This window comes from Lissotriton helveticus, chromosome 5_1 (assembly GCF_964261635.1).
Source record: "Lissotriton helveticus chromosome 5_1, aLisHel1.1, whole genome shotgun sequence".
NCBI classification, from domain to species: domain Eukaryota; kingdom Metazoa; phylum Chordata; class Amphibia; order Caudata; family Salamandridae; genus Lissotriton; species Lissotriton helveticus.
The window spans coordinates 270,678,359-270,699,967 of NC_136065.1; the positions used below are offsets into that span (position 1 = coordinate 270,678,359).

The 21,609-nt window shown below is 45.6% G+C and overlaps 1 protein-coding gene across 2 annotated transcripts in view; it reads left to right on the forward strand.

Annotated features, from left to right (window-relative positions):
* CDK5RAP2 (CDK5 regulatory subunit associated protein 2) overlaps positions 1 to 21,609 on the forward strand; it is an 841,564-nt gene that overhangs the window by 260,422 nt on the left and 559,533 nt on the right. For both annotated transcript variants that reach the window (XM_078642183.1, XM_078642184.1), the window contains 2 exons: positions 13,980 to 14,198; positions 19,605 to 19,775. In XM_078642183.1, the coding sequence (XP_078498309.1) occupies positions 13,980 to 14,198; positions 19,605 to 19,775 (390 nt within the window). The remainder of the gene's footprint in view (positions 1 to 13,979; positions 14,199 to 19,604; positions 19,776 to 21,609) is intronic.

A 21,609-nucleotide genomic window follows, 5' to 3' on the forward strand; every position in this document is an offset into this window, starting at 1 on the left:
TATCGGCCCGCAACGACCGGTCCTACACTCGCGCGGACTTATTATCCTTAAATCCCAACAAACAGCCCGCCTGCTCACACATCATGAAGGAAGACACCTATTTCACTGGCTGTGACACCTGCGACCCGGCCAAACAACACTCGGCACCCAAGGGTTTGCACCTTGGCCTACTTAACTGCAGGTCACTCGTAAAACACGCACACGAAGTGAACCTTTTAATTATAAACAATGACCTAGACATTCTGTTTTTAACTGAAACCTGGCTTACCCCCAGCAGTGGCCCAGATATCGTTCTAGCACTCCCCCCCGGATACGTCATGTACTCACTAAACAGACCTGAAGGAAGGGGAGGTGGACTAGCGATAATTCTTAAAGATACTCTTACCTGCAAAACATCTGACGGCAACATCAAGGGATACGAAAGCTGCCATTATACAATACAAATATCCCCAGTTACCTCGCTGTCAGGGACACTGATATACCGTCCACCAGGCAATCTAGGAGACTTTTCAAACAAAATTATCGACCAGACGTCCATCAAATGTACTACCACCACTAACTACCTATTACTAGGAGATCTGAATGTACATTTCCTGGACCCCGATGACAAGCAGGCCAGTGATTTACTCCAGGACTTCACCTCAATGGGCCTGGATCTCAAAAACCCACGGGCCACTCATGAAAGAGGGCAACTGCTTGATCCGATTCTTTCGAATATCCCCAATTTGAGAATGCTCGACCATATCCCCCTTCCCTGGACGGACCACTTTCTGGTCTCCCTAGTATGGGACATCCTCACTCCGCCTCCTCCACCCTCCAAAACCAGAACTTATACCAGACGCTGGCAGAGACTGGAACCAGACGTGTGGGCAGCCAAACTCAGGGAAAGCGCCCCGCCTCCCCCCCATGACACCTTAGCAGGGGACAAAGAATTCAGGACCTGGATTACCCACTCGCTCGATGCCATTCTGCCCAAAACTCACTCTCTGAAATACATCAAGAGAATCAATCCCTCACCCTGGTACACCCCGGAACTCAACCTTCTTCGCAAGACTTGCAAAAGGAATGAACGTATCTGGAGGAAGGAAAAAACCATGGAGCAAAAAGAGTCATTCCGTTCCTCTATAAAAACTTATAAAAAAGAGCTCCGTAACACCAAAACTAGTTTCTATGAGAACAGAATTAAAAACTCCGCTTGCTCGGCCCATGAAACTTATTCGGTTCTTAAAGAACTCATCCACGCCCCTGACCCCCCACTCAAATACCTTGACCCCAAAGAAGCTGAAACTAAATGCAACAACTTAGCCACCTTCTTTGACGAAAAGATTCAAAAAATTCTTCTCACCATACCTCCCCCCGATCAAACCCACACAGAGCAGGATCTCACTACCACCGCTACCCATCATCCTCTGTCACTAGATCACCCCCAACCCTTCCTGGATGCCTTTGGCCCCGTAACAACGGAAGAAGTAGGAGCAACATTGGCTTCAATCAAAAGTGGTTCCCCTCTCGACCCTGCACCCTTCCGTTTCCTAAAAAAAGTGTCGAGCACCATCATCCCCACCCTTACGGCCTTGATCAACTCCTCTTTCACGGAGGGCATAGTCCCCTCCAGCTGGAAAATGGCAGCTGTCAAAGGTCTATTAAAAAAACCTTCCTTAGACCCGCTGGACCTCACCAACTACAGGCCCATATCCCTCCTTCCTGGAAACAGCAAGATCGCAGAAAAGCTGGTAAACAAACAATTGTCATCTTACCTAGAAAGCAACAACCTCTTAGCGGTCTCCCAGACAGGGTTCCGTCCAGGTCAGGGCACGGACATCGCCCTCCTGGCAGCGGTAGAGAAGGCCAGAAGCATTCTGGACACAGGAGGATCAGTGGCAGTGATCCTCCTGGACCTCAGTGCGGCCTTCGACACTGTAGATCACCCAACCCTAATCCATCGACTGGGAAAGATCGGACTAAAGGGTACAGCCCTGAAATGGTTAGAATCCTTTTTATCAGGACGATCCTTTCAGGTGCGGGAAAATGACAGCTGCTCTTCCACCTTCCCCCTCCGGTGCGGAGTACCACAGGGCTCATCTTTGAGCCCTACGCTGTTTAACGTATACATGGCCCCACTGGAGAAGAGGGTCAGTTCGTTTGGCGTATCAATTATCAACTACGCCGACGATACTCAATTGGTCGTAACCCTCTCACACCCCCACCACGCCCCATCGGATCTCCACAGCTGCCTCTCCGAGGTCCACCGATGGATGAACCTCTCCTCACTTAAGCTGAATGGGTCCAAGACCGAGATCCTCTTGATGGGCCACAAGGGGCTCTCTTTACCATCTCACCTCTGGCCTAGTTGCCTAGGTGACCCTCCGACACCTAAGGAAGAGGTCAAAAGCCTTGGTGTGTGGATTGAGAAGGATATGAGCTTCAAAACCCAGGCTAAAAAAACAGCAGGGACATGTTTTGGGCTACTCAGGGCCTGCAGGAAGGTCTTCCCCCTGCTCCCGGAGACGGCAAGGAGGCTCCTCATTCAGGGCCTAATCCTGGCAAGGTTAGACTACTGTAATTCCATTTACCTGGGAGCCCCCGAAGCCACCTTGAACTCACTACAAAAAGCCCAAAACGCCGCAGCCCGCCTACTCACGAGCACTCCAGGAAGATCTTCCGCCAGGCCGGCCCTTAAATCCCTTCACTGGCTTCCAGTCAGAGAAAGGGTCGTCTTCAAGGCCCTCTGCCTAGCCCACAAAACCATCAATAATAACGGCCCCCCCCTCCTTAAAGAACTCCTAATCCCATACAAAGCGGAGAGAGACCTCCGGTCCGGAGCAGAAAATCTTATCGTAGTCCCGAGAGTCAGAAAGGCCAAGACCGGTGGCCGTCGCTTTTCGGTTCACACGGCAAAACACTGGAACCAGTTACCACGGAAACTTAGGATAGAACCGAACTACCTCCAGTTCAGAAAAACCTTAAAGACCCTCCTTTTCCCGCAAACATAAGCTTTTCAGACAGCTGAAACCCTCGGAGAATTAGGTCAGCGCTGGGATGCTCTCTGAGTTACTACGCGCTTTATAAAACCATTAAATAAATAATAATAAATGGCATCTTGCAACAATGGAGAATAGCCTAGATATTTTCACCACCGTCTAACCCATTGTGTGCAAATCTTTGTGCACCAGAGTTTCCAATAAATCGCTCTCTGAGACTCATATTGGCTAGAGTTGAGCACAGGACTTCTGTCTGTGTTTCCTCAACTGACTGTTCTGTCCTTAGTTCTAAAGGAAATCGGCAACATCCGAGCCCAAGCCATCCTAGCGGTCCTGCATTAGAAAGGGCAGTGTGGTACCCAAAACGTCTGGGCATAATCTTTTTTCCGATCAGACAACTGCTTTGGGAAGATCTCCTGTCGGAACAGCAGGGCAGTATCCTGCACCCAAACCTGCGCAGAGCCATGCGTTCTGATTAAACGTCAGCAGTTTAATTGCGTTCAAACTTCCTCCCAAAGTTGTGCATGTCATCCTTGTTGCTAGGCATCACTGTACAAAGGGAGCTGGGATTTGTTTGTGTTCTAGTGTGCCAAAGGCAACATAAACCTGTTTTGGGCTAAATTGTCAAATCTTGTTGTTTGTTTGATCTCTTACCCGGCAAGGACTTGCAATGGGCACCATTAAAGTATATTTGTCAGCCCTTTTGATCAGGGCTTGAAGCCTGTCCTAGGTTGGACTGGCTTCAAGCCCTGCGACACCTGTCCCAGGATGATGTCTGTGACGGACCCGTACCTCGTGCGCTGGTGTTGTCTGTAGCTCGACCACGACCCGAAGTCGTGCTCCGACTGCCGGCCACGAATCATAACACTTTGCGGGAGCGGTCCCAAAAGTTATTGGAGGCCCGTTGGTCGACTCCACGTCGCTCCCGGTCTCGTTCAAGAGGAATGTAATGTGGCTGTTTATAGAGCTCCCACTCGTCGTCACACTCCAAGGCATCGAGGTCTTCGGGTAAGTCCAAACACAAGAATAAGGCAAGGAAGCACAAACGCTCTTCGCCTTCTCCCTACCGGTCGGCTGCTGCAACGTGAGTGTTGTTACTCAAAGACTCCGTCTCCGGGGCCTGCTTCAGGGACGACTCTGCGCCTCCCACACTTTCCAAGAGCTCGAGGGTCCCCTGCCTCACTTTGACAATTTTACAAGGCCTTACACCTCGTTTTTGGGCAGCCCATCTCCATCGGCGTGCCTCCTGGCCCTGTGGAGGGGTCTGGGGTCCTGGGCCTTCGATGCCGGCTGCTCCTGCGCCAGAGGGCCATCGCGGATTTAGGGCTGGATCCAGATCGACGCCACTCGATCTCACTCAGCCTTCCCCAGCGCCGATCCCGATGACGCCCCCCGCTGTGCCCTTGGCCAACGGCGTACCCATCCTTCACCCCAAGTAGGACACGGAGCCGGACCCACGTTGGCCGATGTCTGAACAGATGCCGGAAGGTACTTTTGTTCCCCTGTTCATTCCTGGTGTTCCCTATCGACCAAAGGGTGGTGAAAAGGACTGGGAGAGGTCTCTGGACACTTTAACCGACCAGCTGGAAGAACCGGACTGGCGAGAGTACGTGGGTGATGCCAGTGGTCTGGACCCTTCTTCAGATACTGGTTTGCTTTCTCCCTCTCTACTGTGGCTATGGAGGAGGGAGCGTCTATGCGGTGGTAGTGAGAAGGGGGGGGGGGGCCAAGGTTCTTGACCTTTGAGTTCCCTTCAGTGGCAGTCAGGACTAACCTCCTGACAGAGGTGCTTCAGTCTGTGGCTTCCTCCTCTGAACCCTTACAGCAATTCAATGAAACCCTTACTGAAGTCCTCTGGTGCACATGGTCCAAGCCCAGCACAGGGACTCCTGTGGAGAGGACAATATACCACCACAATCGCCCGGCCCCGTCTTCTTCACCCAACACTCTTGCCCTGAGATCTTGGTGATCCAAGCCTCTTCTTCTAAAGATGCGTTCCCTTTTGCTCCCCCAGATAGGGAATTTAAGAAGCTGGCTCTGCGGTCAGTGAATACCCCATATCATATTGTCACGCAGGTGCTGCCTCAGTCCCTTTTGTGGCTACGGAAGGGGCGCCCAACCACGGCGGCCCAGTCTATCCACCGGTTCACGCAAGCTGCCCAGCCTCTGTGTGGCTGCGGACGTGGGACCCAGCACACTCGTGGGTCTGTGAGCCAGCAGGTGGACCAGTCCACTTTCCCCCCACCACTGCCTCCAACCCTTCCTAGTCCGATCTTTCAGGCCCATCTTTAGCCTGTTGGAGGCAGGATTCGACATCACCTCCTCCACTGGCAATCCATCACGTCGGACAGGTGGATTCTGAAAATCGTCCGAAGGGGCTACTCACTCCCCTATGAGACTACTCCTCCACCAGGAAGTCTCAGTTTTGGCCAAGGGAGCTATAGAGACGGTCCCTGCTCCAGAAGTAGGTCATGGTTACTATTCCCACTATATTCTGATGCCCAAGAATAACAAAGGCCTGTGTCCTATTGTAGGCTTATGGGCCCTCAGCAGCTTCCTCTGAAAGAAGAAGTTCAAGATTCTCATGTTAGTTCAAGTCCTTTCTGCCCTCTACCCTAGGGACTGGATGGCGGCGTTGGACTAGCAGGGCTCTTATTTCCACATTCTTGTCCTGCCGGCCTACAGATGCTATCTACGGTTCACAGTGGTCCACAAGCACTTTCAGTTTACTGTGCTCCCCTTTGGTCTTACCAAAACCCCGCAGGTGTTCATAAAGGTGATGGCGGTGGTCGCAGCTCATCTGCGCAGATCAGGGGTTCCAGTCTTCACCTATCTCGACGACTGGCTGTTGAAGGCGGGCATGTCCCAGGCTGTTGTTTCCCACCGCCAGACTATGGCGGACCTCCTGCATTTGCTGGGGTTCACTATAAACGTGCAGAAGTCACACCTGACCACCTCTTAGACGCACCCTTTCATCTGAGCTGTTTTGGACACTGTGCAGCTTTGGGCCTATCCTCCCGAACAGTGAGTCTGGGTTATTTGGCTATGATACTGTTGTGGCGGCCTCAATCCCGGATTTCGATGACAATGACCCTGAGGCTTTTGGGTCTCATGGTCTCCTGCATCCTGCTGGTGAATCATGACAGGTGGCATATGCAGGCTCTGCAGTGGGACCTGAAGTTCCAGTGGGTGCACCATCAGGGGAATCTTTCCGACTATAGGCTGTGGATCCCCTTTCTGCCCCTCTTTCAGAGGTCCTTTTGCATATACTTTCTCTGGCCCAGCCATCCTTGTTCAAGTACCCTTTTGTTAATAGATTCTTTAAGGGCATTAGTCATCTGTTTCCTCCACCTTCCATTCATATTGCCCTTGTGGGACTTGAATCTTGTTCTCACATTTCTTATGTGTGCTCCCTTCGACCCTCTTCATAACTGTCCTCTCAGGCTTCTCACTCTCAAGAATGCCTTCCTTGTTGCCATCACCTCTGCTTGAAGGAGGTGAGTGAGCTTCAGGCTCTACATTAAAACCTCTTGTTCGAGGCATATGGGCTGCAGATCTTACAATGTGCATTAGATCCCCTCCTGGTGTTGGGCACAGATGATTGCATGTTGTTGTCATCTTGGAAGAAGTCTTTGTAGTCACGAGATAGGTGACTCCTCCCTTGGACGATAGTGCGCATGGGCATCGGCTCCATCCTTAGATTGTTTTTTTCTGCCACTGAGTTTGGATGCAACTTTTCCGCTCCGGTTCGAAAATCGACTTTTCGAAGACTTAGACACGCAAAACTTTATAAAACTAACTTTAACTTCAACATACGTAGACTCGACCTCATCACTTTGATTCCGGTCGTCGACGCGGGCCGTCGGGCCTACCCACGCGGTGAAGCCTACACCTCATGGAAAGGACACCATTCAAAAGATGCCCCAAGTGTGGAGCAAAATTTTCACACAGCGACCATCACGAGGTGTGTAACCTCTGTTTATCACCGGAAAAAGACGACTCAAACTGCACAGCTTGTGCGTCCTTTCGATCCAAGAAGACCATTCGAGATTGGAGGGCCCGGCGACACGACATGCAGAGATCAGCTCCGGAACCGGTGGATATCTTCGACGAAGGTCCACGTGTCTCCGAGGAAGATTCCGATGATCTCCAGATCGTATCTGAGGCAGACGACTCCGATGACTCCATACCATCAGGTCAACGCATGAGTACGACTGCCCCAACCCCAGCCCAACCACCTAAACCAAAGACGAAGGTCAAAACTCTGCCTTCGGGGCCCAGTCGAGACCGAGACATTGCTTCTAAAGCCCCGCCATCGAGCCGGGCTTCGAAGAAAATATTAAAGCCTTCTGGTAGCTCCTTACCGAGCAAACCGCACGTGCCTATACGACCAGCTCCCTCGGCAGCGAAACCGAAAGAAGTCTCGGTTCAGAAAAAGACCCAGAAACCGTCGACTCCTAAAGACAATACGGCCCGAAACCAATGAAACCTGCTTCCACCCCAAAATCTTCGGTGCCGAAACCCACTAAACCTGTTTCCGATGCCTCCAAGTCCTTGAACCAGGCCTTGACTCGGTGCCGAAAACTACGCCACAGGACTATACAACAACTCCTAAGGCTAAAGACAAACAAAAACCAGGCCCGGAGCAGAAAAAATCGGGGCCAAAAGCAATTTCTGAAGAAGAGCTTTTCATACCTGATCCTCTGCAAACGAGGATATACATAGACCCAGAAACAGGACATGTTTCCACCACACCACACAGGAAGAGGAAGTCAGATACAGCACCTACACCTCCAGTGCCTGTCAAGAAGAAGGACTCTGCCACATCTCCTATGCACCCTTCTTCTCCTGTAGCTCCCTCTCTTGCTATCCCTTTAAACATTTCACCTCAAAATTCTCCTCTTCATTCTCCACAACATACACCTCCTCAGGATGCTGAGGATGATGATCAGTATAGCATGGGGGGAGGGAAAGACCCAGATGACCCTTTTCCCTACCCTACAGGTTCACCAGACTGGGAGTATCCAAACCCACAGGATATACCAGATATTCCTGACCCACATATATATCCATCTAAACCTTCTCCTCCAGAAGACAATATTGGGTTTGGACACTTAATTAATAGGGCTGCCATCGACTACAATGTCACTATGCATTTAGATGAGCCAGAAGAGGACTTCTTACTAGACACTTTTGAAAAATCCCAAAAATCTGTGCAAATACTGCCAATGATTAAAGGAGTAATTAAGCATGCACCAGAAGTGTTTAAAGATCCTCTACGGGCTAGAATCTTAAACCCAAGGATAGAGAAAAAGTACAGAGCAGCTCCTGGGGATCCTGCTTACATTAAAGGACGGCTACCCTTAGACTCCCTAGTAGTTTCAAACGCTAGGAAAAGGGCAAACTCACAAACATCAGGAGAAGCACCACCTCCTGATAAAGAATCCAAAATCATAGATGCTTCAGGGACAAGAATAGCTGCCCAAGCTAGTAATGCATGGTGCATTGCTAACACACAGGCCCTCCTAGCAAGATATGACAGGGCTCACCATGATCAGCTAGAGAAGCTCTTACAACATCTACCTGATCAATATAAGGCACAGGCAGATGACCTCATACAAGAAGGTAAACTTATATCTAATGCCTCCATTAAATGTGCACTAGATGTAGAAGACACTGCATCCAGGGCAATATACACCAGTGTCCTTCTTAGACGTCACACGTGGCTACGCATTTGAGGATTTAATGAAGAGGTACAGACCACTATCTTAACTCAACCATTCAACCAACAACAATTGTTTGGTCCAGAAGTAGACACAGCCCTTGAAAAAATGAAAAAAGACACGGACGCAGCCAAGGAGCCAGGGAGCTCTGCAGTCCAACCAAGCTAGAGGCTCCTTTTGTCGCTCCTTCTACAGAGGAGGCTCCAAACAAGCTGCAGCAGACAATTCAGCTTCCTTCAAGACAAACACACAAGCATCCTCTAATAAAGGATACTTTAGAGGGGGCTACAGAGGTAATAACAATAACGGAAGAGGTCGAGGTAACAACCACAATCAATCCTCTTCCACCACTAAACAGTGACTTCCTTCAGCTCCCCCAACAGCATACCACTCCTGTAGGGGGGGAGATTAACACAGTTCCTACCTGTCTGGAACTCCATCACAACAGACAGGTGGGTAAGACAGATTATCCAGTATGGTTACTGCCTACAGCTTGCAGCTACCCCTCCAAATATACCACCCAGACAGCGTCCAATGTCCACAGAACATCTAACGCTGCTCCAACAAGAGGTTCTCTCATTGCTACAAAAAGATGCAATAGAGCTAGTTCCATTGCAACATCAAGGAACAGGGGTCTACTTACTCTACTTTCTAGTACCCAAAAAGGATGGGACACTAAGACCAATTCTAGATTTGAGGACTCTCAATCTGTACATACACCCAGATCATTTTCACATGATCACTTTACAACAAGTGCTACCATTGTTGCAACAAGGCGATTTCCTCACTACACTAGACCTCAAAGACGCCTACTATTACATTCCCATACATCCTTCTCACAGGAAGTATCTCACACTATCAATTCAAAGTCCTTCCATTCGGGGTAACAACGGCACCAAGAGTGTTCACAAAGTGCTTAGCAGTAGTAGTAGCAGCACATCTCAGAAGACAACAGATCCATGTCTTCCCATACCTAGACGATTGGCTTATAAAGGCCAAGTCATTCAACCAGTGTGTTCAACACACATCTCACACAATTCAGACACTCCACAACTTGGGGTTTACAATAGATAGTACTGACAACAGACGCATCCCTGACAGGATGGGGAGCACATCTGCTCCACCAATCAACTCAGGGAAGATGGGCTGCTCAACAAAAGGGGCTTCACATCAATCACCTAGAGTTGATGGCGATTTTCCTGGCACTAAAGTCCTTCCAAGTACACATACAAAACAAAGCTGTCTTAGTCTGTACGGACAACATGATAGCCATGTACTACATACAGAAACCAGGAGCCACAAACTCCCAGCAACTGTCCCAGCTCGCACAAAACATTTGGAGATGGGCCATTCCACAAAAGATATATCTGCTTGCAGAACACCTTTCAGGAATTCACAATCAGATAGCCGATCTGTTAAGTCGACAAACACAACAGATTCACGAATGGGAACTACATCTGCAAGTTCTTCAACCATTCTTTCACAAGTGGGGTCATCCAGACATAGACCTGTTTGTCACACACGAAAATGCAAAATGCCCAAAATGCCCAACCTTCGCCGCCAGGTTTCCACACCCGTTGTCCAAGGGCAATGCGATATGGATGAACTGGTCAGGCAGATTTGCGTACGCTTTTCTGCCAACCCCACTAATACCACCAGTGGTACTCCAGCTCAGACAACGGTCTCTCAAACTGATCCTGGTAGCTCCCACATGGGCACGCCAACCGTGGTTCAAGACACTGCTAGAACTCCCTCTAGTTCCACACCAAAGACTGTCTCTGACACCATCAATGCTAACGCAGAATCATGGAGACATCAGGCATCCAGATCCAAGTCAACTGAATCTGGCGATCTGGCTCCTGAAGTCTTAGAAAATGGTTAACTTAACCTACCACCAGACTGTATGAATACCATTAAAGAAGCCAGTAGACCTACTACTAAAGCTTGCTATGCTGCAAAATGGAAAAGATTTGCCATTTACTGCACTAAAAATCAAATTGATCCTCCAGATGCTTCCATCCAAAATATCATCTGTTACCTTCTCCATTTACAAAGATGTAATCTAGCATATTCATCTATACGTTTACATCTTGCAGCCATTGCAGCATATCTACAAAACAGACAGCATATGTTATTATTTAGAGTACCTGCAATCAAGGCTTTTATGGAAGGATTAAAGAGAATCATTCCTCCTAGGTTACCACCATCTCCAGTGTGGAACCTAAACATTGTGCTTACAAGGCTCATGGGACCCCCTTTTGAACCTTTACATAAATGTGAATTGCAATTTCTCACATGGAAAACAGCTTTCCTTATTGCTATTACCTCTCTTAGAAGAGTTAGTGAGATACAAGCTTTCACTATACAAGAACCATTTTTACAATTACACCGTAACAAGGTGGTTCTAAGGACTAATCCTAAATTCCTTCCTAAGGTAATTAGTCCTTTTCATCTAAATCAATCGGTAGAGTTACCAGTATTTTTTCAAAACCCTGACTCTGTAGCAGAAAGAGCTCTACACACTCTAGATGTAAAAATAGCTCTTCTCTATTACATTGATAGGATCAAATCCTTTTGTAAAACAAAGCAACTGTTTGTAGCTTTCTCTCCACCACACAAAGGCAACCCCATTTCAAAATCAGGAATTGCAAGGTGGATTGTTAAATGTATACAAATATGCTATCACAAGGCAAAACGCTCATTAACTGTTCCTCCTAGAGCGCACTCCACACGCAAACTAGGAGCTTCCATGGCTTTCTTAGGGAACATTCCCCTTGAAGACATCTGCAAGGCAGCAACATGATCTACAACATACACCTTCACTAAACACTATTGTGTTGATGTGCAAGCTAAGCAGCAAGTTGGAGTAGGCCAAGCTGTCCTCAAAACCCTTTTTCAAACTACTGCAACAGATACAGGTGACCACCGCTAGGGGAGACACTGCTGTACAATCGATGCACAGTGTAAGATCTGCAGCTCATATGCCTCGAACGGAAAATGCTACTTACCAGTATGCATCTGTTCTTGGCATGTAGAGCTGCAGATTCTTACACGCGGTCCCGCCTCCCCGGGGCCTGTATCTCGTCCATTTCTATCTTAATTAGATATACGCGCATGGACATCCTTTCTTCTTTCTACAAACTCCATCATTTCCCATCCTGGCGAAAAACAATCTAAGGATGGAGCCGATGCCCATGCGCACTATTGTCCAAGAGAGGAGTCACCTATCTCGTGACTACAAAAACTTCATCCAAGACGAGAACAACATGCAATCATCCGAGCCCAACACCAGGTGGCGATCTAATGCACAGTGTAAGAATCTGCAGCTCTACATGCCAAGAACAGATGCATACTGGTAAGTAGCATTTTCCCTCTACTCTGTGCATCTGGACAAAGTGGTGATTAAAACGAGGCCTTTGTTCCTTCCTAAAGTGGTTACACCATTTCATGTAGGACAATCAATCACCTTGCTTACCTTTGTCCCACCTCCGCACCCTTCCGAGGAGAAGGAGAGACTCCACCGTCTGGAGCCTAAAAATGCACTGTCATTTTACCTTAACTGCACCAAAGACATCTGGGTGGATGATAAACTCTTTGTTGGCTATGTGGGTGCCAAGAAAGGCCGGGCTGTTCAAAAGCATACCTTCTCTTAATGGGTTGTCCTTTGCATTAAGATCTGCTGTGCTCTAGCATAGAAGAATCCTCCATTGGTGTCGCTTGTTCACTCCTTGGGCTACGTCAGCATCCACTGCTTTGGCACGCAGAGTCCCACTCCTTGATATCTGCCAGGCGCCAACCCTGGTGTCTCTGCACACGTTCAACAGACACTATTGCCTGGACAGTCAAGTCTGAAGGGACTGCTATTTTGCCCGTTCGGTCGTCCAGGACTATCCGGTGTGAACTTGGTTCACAGACCCTTCTCCGGGGATGGTATTGCTGGGGTATCTATTCTAAGGTAGGAGTCTACAGCAAAGAGATGCATGTTTGTTGTAGATTCCTTCCTCCCACCACCCATCCTCCCTGCTCTGCAAACTGATTTTTAGGGATAGGTACTCCCTCACAGGGCCCTAGTTGTGGCGCACCAGTGGGCAGTGTCTTTCATGGCTCTGCGCTTGCGGTGTCCTAGTAGGCACCACAATGTCATCCCGGCGACCACGATGCCGACGACGGACGCAAAGTTTTCCAACGCCATCTACGGATGCGCAGGTGTATTGCTGAAGAAAAGATTTCCGGATCCAGACTAACGCCTGGTAGAAATTCTGAGATAAAGAATCTACAAATAACGTAAGGTAAGTAACTTGTTCATTTGGAAAGGGAACCTGCAGTAGCTTTCATAACATACTGTATTTAATCCAGGCAAGGAAGCTGGACTGCTCCTGGCACTAGATTGTTTCTTGAATCTCCAAGTGGTCCAAGACTTCAAGTTTATTGTGCCAGGGAAAGGGTGCCATCAAGTTCCTTGTCATTGAGGAGGGAAAGGAGGCGTGATATTGACTGAGTAGACAAAAACGAAGAATTTGTTTAATGTAGAAAGTGGCACAAATGCTGGAAAGAGGCATTTGCGAAGGACCTTACTCACTTTTCGCAGTTCCAACCAAATGTTATTGAAAGTATCAAAATCATGATGAAATTGTTTTTCCTACTTCCATCATTTCACTTTCAACTCTATTTTACTCTACTATATCCGGCTGTCCTTGTGGTCTCCATTAGTCTGGAGAGAAAACTCCTCACAGCCCATCTCATAGAAGGGTGCCCAGCTCAATGACTTAACAAGATGCAAATTTACTCATATGTCCATAATGATTTGGACCCCAGGCCCCACATCTCTAGATGCAGAAGCAAATACTTATTTTATACTTTAAAATTGTTCAGTTATTTTGTGTACTGTATAATGATCTCTAAAGGCAAATGTTTAAATATGTTTGTGAATAGCTGAACTCGTGTTTGTGTGTGGACTTGGGTTGGCATAGCCCAGACAGGAACTGAGCCGAGTCTAGGAGATCAGTCACATTTTAAAAACAAATACCAGTGAGAGCTGCACCTACATCTTTACTTCAATCACAGTGTACTAGTTTATACAACTATCATTAATATTATATGGTTATCTATTAGCCACAGTTACGTTTTGATTATTGAAGAAGAGTAGATGATTTGAAGACCTCACTGCTTGGGTAACTATTGTGCTCAAAGTCTCGGTCCTAAGTATCTTCCTCTCTCCTATTGCAGGGTCTTGAAAATAACATTTTGCTTATTCAAACTGTTTTTATTGTTTCAGGGTGTGGAAAATGATCAAACAATTTCAATGGAAAAAGAATCCCTTGTTGGTGAGCTAAGGGCCGATTGTCATGCAAAAGAGAAGGAGAATCGCAAGTTGCAGGCAATCATCAAGAGGAAAGATCTGGAAATTCAGACTCTGCATCAAGAAAAATTGCAAATGGAGAAAGATTTTGATGAGGTTCAACTGCAGAAAAGCAGAGGTGACAAAACAATTAATGTATGTACCTATTTACAAAGTTTATACAGGTTATTCACTGTTTTTAACATGTTTGTGTAGATATTAACATCATGGTCATGCTATTCTGTAAATCTTTGACAGCCCCTTATGAGAAACCTCTGGTTTAAATTGGGGAATCCCGGGAAACACCTGAAGAAGAGACCGTTATCCAGTGTGCTCACCTTTTTGATCCTGCATCCGTCCCCGCATCTTTCCATCTCTTTACTAACTTCTTGTCCAATCCAGGTTTATTTCAACACCTACATTTTCCTCTGGAGTTTTGAGCAATTGCCACGTGCATTCCCTCTCAGGATGTGATCCTATAATGGGCCTGCCTGAGGAAGAGACAAAAAAACTGGTTAGCTCTTCCTCCTGAGCTTCTCTGGTTGGCCTTTATGTAAGTCTCAAGGGTAGGTTATCTACCCCCCAGTTTCTTCAGTTGCTGTCTGATGGGGCCGTTGTTGGATCTCAGCTTCCATTTTTCGTATTAGCCTGTGCCGCTGATGAAAACTGGCCTCTTAGTTGAGGTGGCTGTAAGGACTGGGAGAAAGGACCAGCCATACCCTCTCTGCCTTATGAAACCTGTCTTAGAACAGAGTTTAAACAAGGCAGGGACATGCAGAGTTGGCTTCTTAAGCAACCAATAAAGACACCACTCTCTTGATGGATTCCTAATGCCACATTTCTTCAGCTTTGCAGAGACACTTGTTAGGCTTAGGAAATGGCAGCAACCACTATTGCCCTCCATTAGAGCCTGGTGCGGTGAGAAAGCTAAAGGGTTTAGCAGGACACGCTACCTTTTAATATGAGTGTCTCCAGAAGTTTGTAGCAAATATTATAATATATAATAATTCCTCATCCTTGACATGGAGTACAGGTATAAATATTTAATGGATTATGGAAAAGAGTTGTATTGGGACAACTGTACGTGAAATAATATACGCATACTGCATCATTTTAAAAGTTAAAGAGCATTTTGTGGCATTCAAAGAAGTGAAGAAATTATATAGGTTGACTGACGCAGCACTATGAAGCTATCTTAATTAACAACTACTGAAGAAATTGCATTTTTGGGGGGGAATTTTTTTTATTGCCATTTATATAATAATCAAGAGAAACACTCAACGCAGTTACATGTCCATAGTAAGAGCAGTATATTACATATTATGCTTGTCAGTTATACTACACAGTACATCATTCAAGCTTGTCTGGAATTGGATAGTTTATCATCTCAGTTTCACTTTCAAAGCTACTAATCTACTACATGACTATCATTTCCAATATTAGACAAGTGGTGAAACATCTGGCACAAGCTTGGCTTTCATTCCCATATACCTCATTCAGCCAGTGTGGGATTAGATAGGTTCTATGGAGCATGTTAAATTGTATGCGCTTAAAGCTGGACACCTTATACGGGCTGCCTAAGACTCTGCTCCACTCTTTCTCAGTGAGCTTCCTATTCAAGGTACTCTCCCATCATTGTTTCAGGTGAGGCAATGGTTGAGGTGTGGTCACCATTATTGCCTGATAAAGCCACTTCACCAGGTGCCTTGCCGAACCCAATGTTACCATGGCCTGGAGAGTCGCATGGGTGACTGGCTCTTTCACATCTGGCCCCCACAGTTCCACCAGTGCTCCCCATATCTTATGGTAATTTAGGAACTGCCCTGGGGGCAGCTTGCGGTATTCCAGAAAGTCCTCCAGCGGGAGTAGCTCTCCGTCACGATAACAGTCACCCACTGTGCTTATTCCAGCGTCTTCCCAGCCCAACAGCTGTCTTTGTGGAAGTGGGGACCCATTCCAATCTGTGTGAGCCCCGCTAGGGGGATGCTTGGTGCATAGATCTTTGGACTGTGCTGTGCATCTATCCCGGCACTTCAGCGCCACCGAAAGTAACGTTCCCATGTGTTTGAGCCTCTGATTCCGGTTAAGCATCCTAGGAAGCAACACCGTGTGCACGGAACTATCTGGCAGGGACAGTGTATCCAATCCTCTCCCATCAAGCCATCTGGCCAGCCACTGGAGCTGTGCTGCCAAGTAGTAGGCTTCGAAATCGGGGGCTCCCAATCCACCCCCGTTAGCGGGAGTCGTAAAGGCTGCAGGGAAACTCTATTACGTCCGCCGTCCCACACCAAATCCCTCAGGAGCGCATCCAAAGTTTTGAACCAACGTTTTGGGATTATCACCGGTAGATTGACAAAATAGTAAAGAAGCCGCGGTAGCATAACCATTTTGGATAGTGCCATTCTAGCCATAGCTGGCAGTTTGAGGGTGCTCCAAAAGCCCACATTCGCCCGCAAGGTTCTGAGGGCGCGGCGCAGGTTACCCTCGAAAAGGTCCGTCTGGGTATGGTAAATCCGAATCCCCAATATTTAAAGGAAGTAGATGCCCATTCCAGGTCTAGTGAGAGGGTCAGCGGCCTATCTGGGGCAGGATGCAATGGGATCACGTAGGTCTTCCTCTTATTAATACGTAGTCCCGAAAGCTTGGCAAATTCCTCCAGGATGGGTAGCACCAGCTGTATCTTGCGGACCCCATCTCTAAGATAAATGAGTACGTTGTCTGCCTAAAGCGATACTATATGGCAGGCCCTGTCCAGAACCACCCCCAACCTCTCACCTTCTTGTCTAAACCGTTCCGCTGATGGTTGCATTGCTAAAGCAAACAACAAGGGTGAGAGGGGACATCCCTGACTGGTTCTTCTATTGATGTAGTAAGAGGCTGACACCACATTGCCTGTACGCACTCGAGCACTAGGGTTTCCATAAAGAAGGCAAACCCAATTGAACCACTGGACATCCATCTGCATCCTCCCCCGAAGAAATAGCATTGCTTATTTGAGGATAAGAATCCTCCTGCATCATTACTGCCAAACAAGTTTCTCAGGAAAAGTGAGGGACATTACTTAACTACTACATGCAAAGTCTTACGAGTACCTATTCTATACCCCTTTGTTAAGTGCTGAATAAACTGAGCATAGGAATTGGGAGCTACTTTTCTGAATCTCCTTTGGGCTAGTATTCTAGATGACATTGCCAAGAGCAATATTAATTATCAGCACAGTTTAATGCAACACAAAATGTTTAAATCGTCCTGCACTCCAGTTTGATGTACAATGTTCAAATTACTATCTGAGGATAGATGTTAGAGTGGCAAAATAAGATGACATTCTTCTTGGGATTTAAGCTGTCTCTGGTTATACTGTGTAATGTATAAAGTCTTATCCTGTTCAGCTACTTAGAGAACTTGACTTCTCTGAAGGGGAAACATTTTAGGATTATTATCTTCTAAGGATTGCAGCTAGGTCTGAGGTACAATGGGTAAAGAATATAGTTCTAAACATAGTCAATCATTTGCCTGATTTGACGTGTCTAGAAACCTTCACAGTCCTGTGAATTAAATAAAACTGTGTGAGGCTTCCACAGTTTGTGGATCCTTGCAAATCGTTCAAATCCACCGTATGTGAAGTTAGAATATTGGAGTCAGCCTGCACAATGGAATGAGTAATTTAAAGTGAAAGAAATACATTATTTTAAAACAAATATCGGGCCAGTTGCCTGAATTGTATGATCAATTAATCTGTTGCTAGTGTATCACAATGCTTGACCACCAGGCTTTCTTCTGTTATAGTATGAATACTGAGGAGGGGGGGTGAATCTTATTATTGATTGGAATTGGGTCACAGGAATGGAGACATTCTATTATTCATAATGAAGTCGTATTTTGGTACCTTTTGAGCTAGCTGTTACTAGTCATTGATAATGACTTAGTATTGCTTATGACCTAAATGCATTGCTGTGCTTATATATTCTGTACTACTGTTGTATGTAAAGGCTACATTGTGTAGTAAAATGTATTAAAAATATGATTTATTTTTCCAAACCAAGTCCCAATGGAATCGCCTCAAGGGTGATTTTTATCTGTATGTCAAAATGTAATTAATGAACATTTTGCGGGTGAACAAGCCTCCTAGTCATCATGGGTTTTAGGCAAATATCTGGACACGATATGAATTGGATTTACACCGACTGTATTTCAATGGCCAGTGCGGAACTTTTCCCCTGATTGTTTACAGATAATTCCATTTACACCTTTGAGTTTGCTCATGCTACCACTCCATGTTACCTGCTCTCAACAGCACCACCTGACCAGCTCCAATATAGCTTTTTGAAGAAGGTTACCTGTCCATATTACTGTACACCTTCATTGCATATTTGCTCTTTGACCAGACTGGGACAAATGTGAAGTAGACATTACCGATTATTTAATTCACTATATTCAAACACTTTGACATGTTCACATCACTCAGAACTAAGAAAGTAAAATCTGGACAAGATGGACAATATCTAGGGTGAAATGGCAGTGTTGAAAGCCCTTAAACATGGAACAGTTTTGCACAGTTAAGTTCTCCCTCTATGCGTTTAACACTGAGCCCTTGAAAGTTCTCATCAATGTCTCTCCATTGTCCAAAATATCAGTCCACATTTGCTTGTATGAGCCACAATTCAGCTTTTAATGCTGCTGCCAGATTCAAAGCATAAAATATTTCCTTGAGCCACACTCAATAACAGTAAAGGACCAGCTCCATATTACATATGATATTGAACAAATTAATGCCTCCCGCTAACAGGCATAGTTTTCAGAGCCCTAAGCATTCTATTCTCAATAAGAGTTATATGGATTCTACACTTTGCGGCAGGGTACAATTGCATAATTTAATAAGAAAGTTCCCTCTCAGATTTCCCTGTAGCACAGAAATGAGGCAGGAACTGTCTGTGAGAGCCATGCTCCCGGACAGTGTGAAATCTGAAAATGTTTGGCCTTTTAAAAATATGGTAATCCAGTTCTAAGAAAGGTGGATCAAACAGCCAATTCCTTCTCATACACTGTACTCCTGCTCCATTACCAATTACTTGTAATATAGCATCTTTCAAGAATCTTAATTATCCACGTTCATCAAAGAGCCCAAATAGAAATGAAAGAAAAAATGGTTAAATGTCTCCTTCCCTTGCCTGATCAGTGGGCATAGTTCTTTCTTAAACAGCTGTTTTGGGTCCCTATGCAGTACCCCTCTTTGAATGTTAGTGACTTGACATGAGGACCATGTCTCCATCTTCCAACTATGTTCTTCTTTCTGTACCCATGGTTTAGGATGAAAAATGTATTTAGTCTTGGATTTCTCTGAATCATATTTTGACAGCACATGTTCCATCTTTCCTATTTACTTATTTCTCTACCTTGCCCCCCATGGCTACTCCTGCTATGCATCTTGTTACACCGTGTCTTAGGGTGACCATGTCTCCTGCACCCTTCAGCTAAAAGTGACTGATTCATTTCGAGCATAGAATCATAATCTGGATTGTTGTCAGCCATATACTAAATATGCTGGTTGTTTGCTATTTATAGGATCTTCGTAATCAGCTTGAGAAGTTGCATGGTGAAATGCTGGAAAAAGGAAATGCAGCTGAACAGCATTACAATGCTCTATTGAGTGAAACCAACCAGAAACTAAAGAGCCAAGAGCAAGTTATAAAGGAGCTAACCGAGGACCTCCACAAAAAGGATCCACTCCTTCAGGTAATTGTGCCATATCGCTTGTTTAATTTAAAATTGGTTGTAATTCTTATTTTTTGCTTTCCCAGCAGCGCTTTTCTTAATGTTTGATTGCTTGAAAAATAGTTGTAGATTCTGTTTTAATTAAAGTTTAAATGCATTTCATGTGCTGGCTGGAATTGGAGGCTCAGGTTAAGGTCAAACAAACCTAAATAAATAGATACCTTTGACTTCTGGGCGTAAACAAAACACAATTTACCAAAGTCTATAAATTTACCCTGAAGGAAAAAGAAAGTATTATTATTTTGCATTGGGATTGGCTAAAAAAAAATAGCAATGGGATTTTGCTTCCATTAAATCATTTTAATTATTTGCATGGAAAGGTCATGGTTGATCAACCAACTGCTGTATATAATAATAATCAAGTTAAGGAAAGAAATGGATGTGTTTTTTTCAGCTTTTTTCAGCTTTATGTCTACCAATCCATTTTAGTGGTCAATTGAGTAGTGAGTCGATTAAATAGGGGCAGTGGTAGTGTGTAGACTGCCTATCAAAATCTAATGGATGCTTCTAACCGCAGACTCCTCACTGTTAAATGCTAGAATGGATCTGGAAGTTGTTCACATCAGTTCTCCCATGCCCTGCTGTGTGGCGCCATTTGACTCTGCCTTGGTTGCCTTCCGCCCTGGAAGTGATGGAGCTGAGCTGCATAAAAGGGTCACTCGTGTGTCATTCAGCATCTTTGTATATATGATTAAGAGCTCCTCTACCTTTTCGTCTATTGACAAATTCCCTCAGATTTTCCAGTGTGTAAGGCAGTGATTTCCCCACTGAAGACTACATGATTCAAACCTTACCATGACTATCGAAAACAGGTGTAAATGAAGAACCTGCACAAGGTATGCCTCTGGTCTTTGGCCTCAGGGCATGATCCAAGTCATACGAAGATTGTGCTTTCATGCATTGCAAGGCAATACAGGACCTTGAAGCAAGGTGTTTGTTGCCGAACACCAAAAGAAGTCACTGATCTCACTTATGTCTTGCTCTTGCTCCACGGTTAGGGAGCAGACATGATACCACTATTTAGGCCATGGTCAAAGTCATCCGGCAAGTCTAAATCCAAGTTGAAGAAGAAGCCTAAATAATTGAACCAGGACTCCACACCATCCAGTGATTTTCTGTCGGAAGAAAAGTTGGGAGGGTGTCAAGATGTCAATTGTTCTCACTCCTGATCTCTGATTGAAGGCGCTGATTTCTCAACTGGTACTGCTGCGCCTGAATTTCCCTGCCCATCGGTAGCACTGCAGCAGGTAGAGGCCCTTACTTTTTCTGCATGTCTTTTTGTTATATAACACAATAGGGCAACCCAATCTTGCCCAGGGAACTTGGTATACTAGTTAATAGTATTCCCTGCGTAATCTTTTCTCAAAAAGCTTACTCTTTTAGCTGGTCATAAAAAGTGATCATATTCATTATCTTCAAATAATGACTCCTAAATGACAACACAGATGTATTGAAGTAAAAGCGCCTATACTATGTTTTAGCTTAGTCTCTATATCGTTAATTAAGTTATACATGTCATTAGTACAAACCACATTGTATATACCAAAATTCCAAGCATTACCTAACCAAGTTTAGATGCTGACACTTGTGCTACTATATAATCCTATACACTTAACAGTATCAATACAGTATACGGATCTATGGAAGCGTAATCAATCCTCTAAACAAAATCGGTTTAGCAAAATTGAGTGTCCTATCAAATTAATTTACAAATAATTCCAAAAATCCAGATGGAACTGAACATAACACAAAGTGTGACTATTAATGTAAAGGAGGATGAGTTGTCGACGTTTCG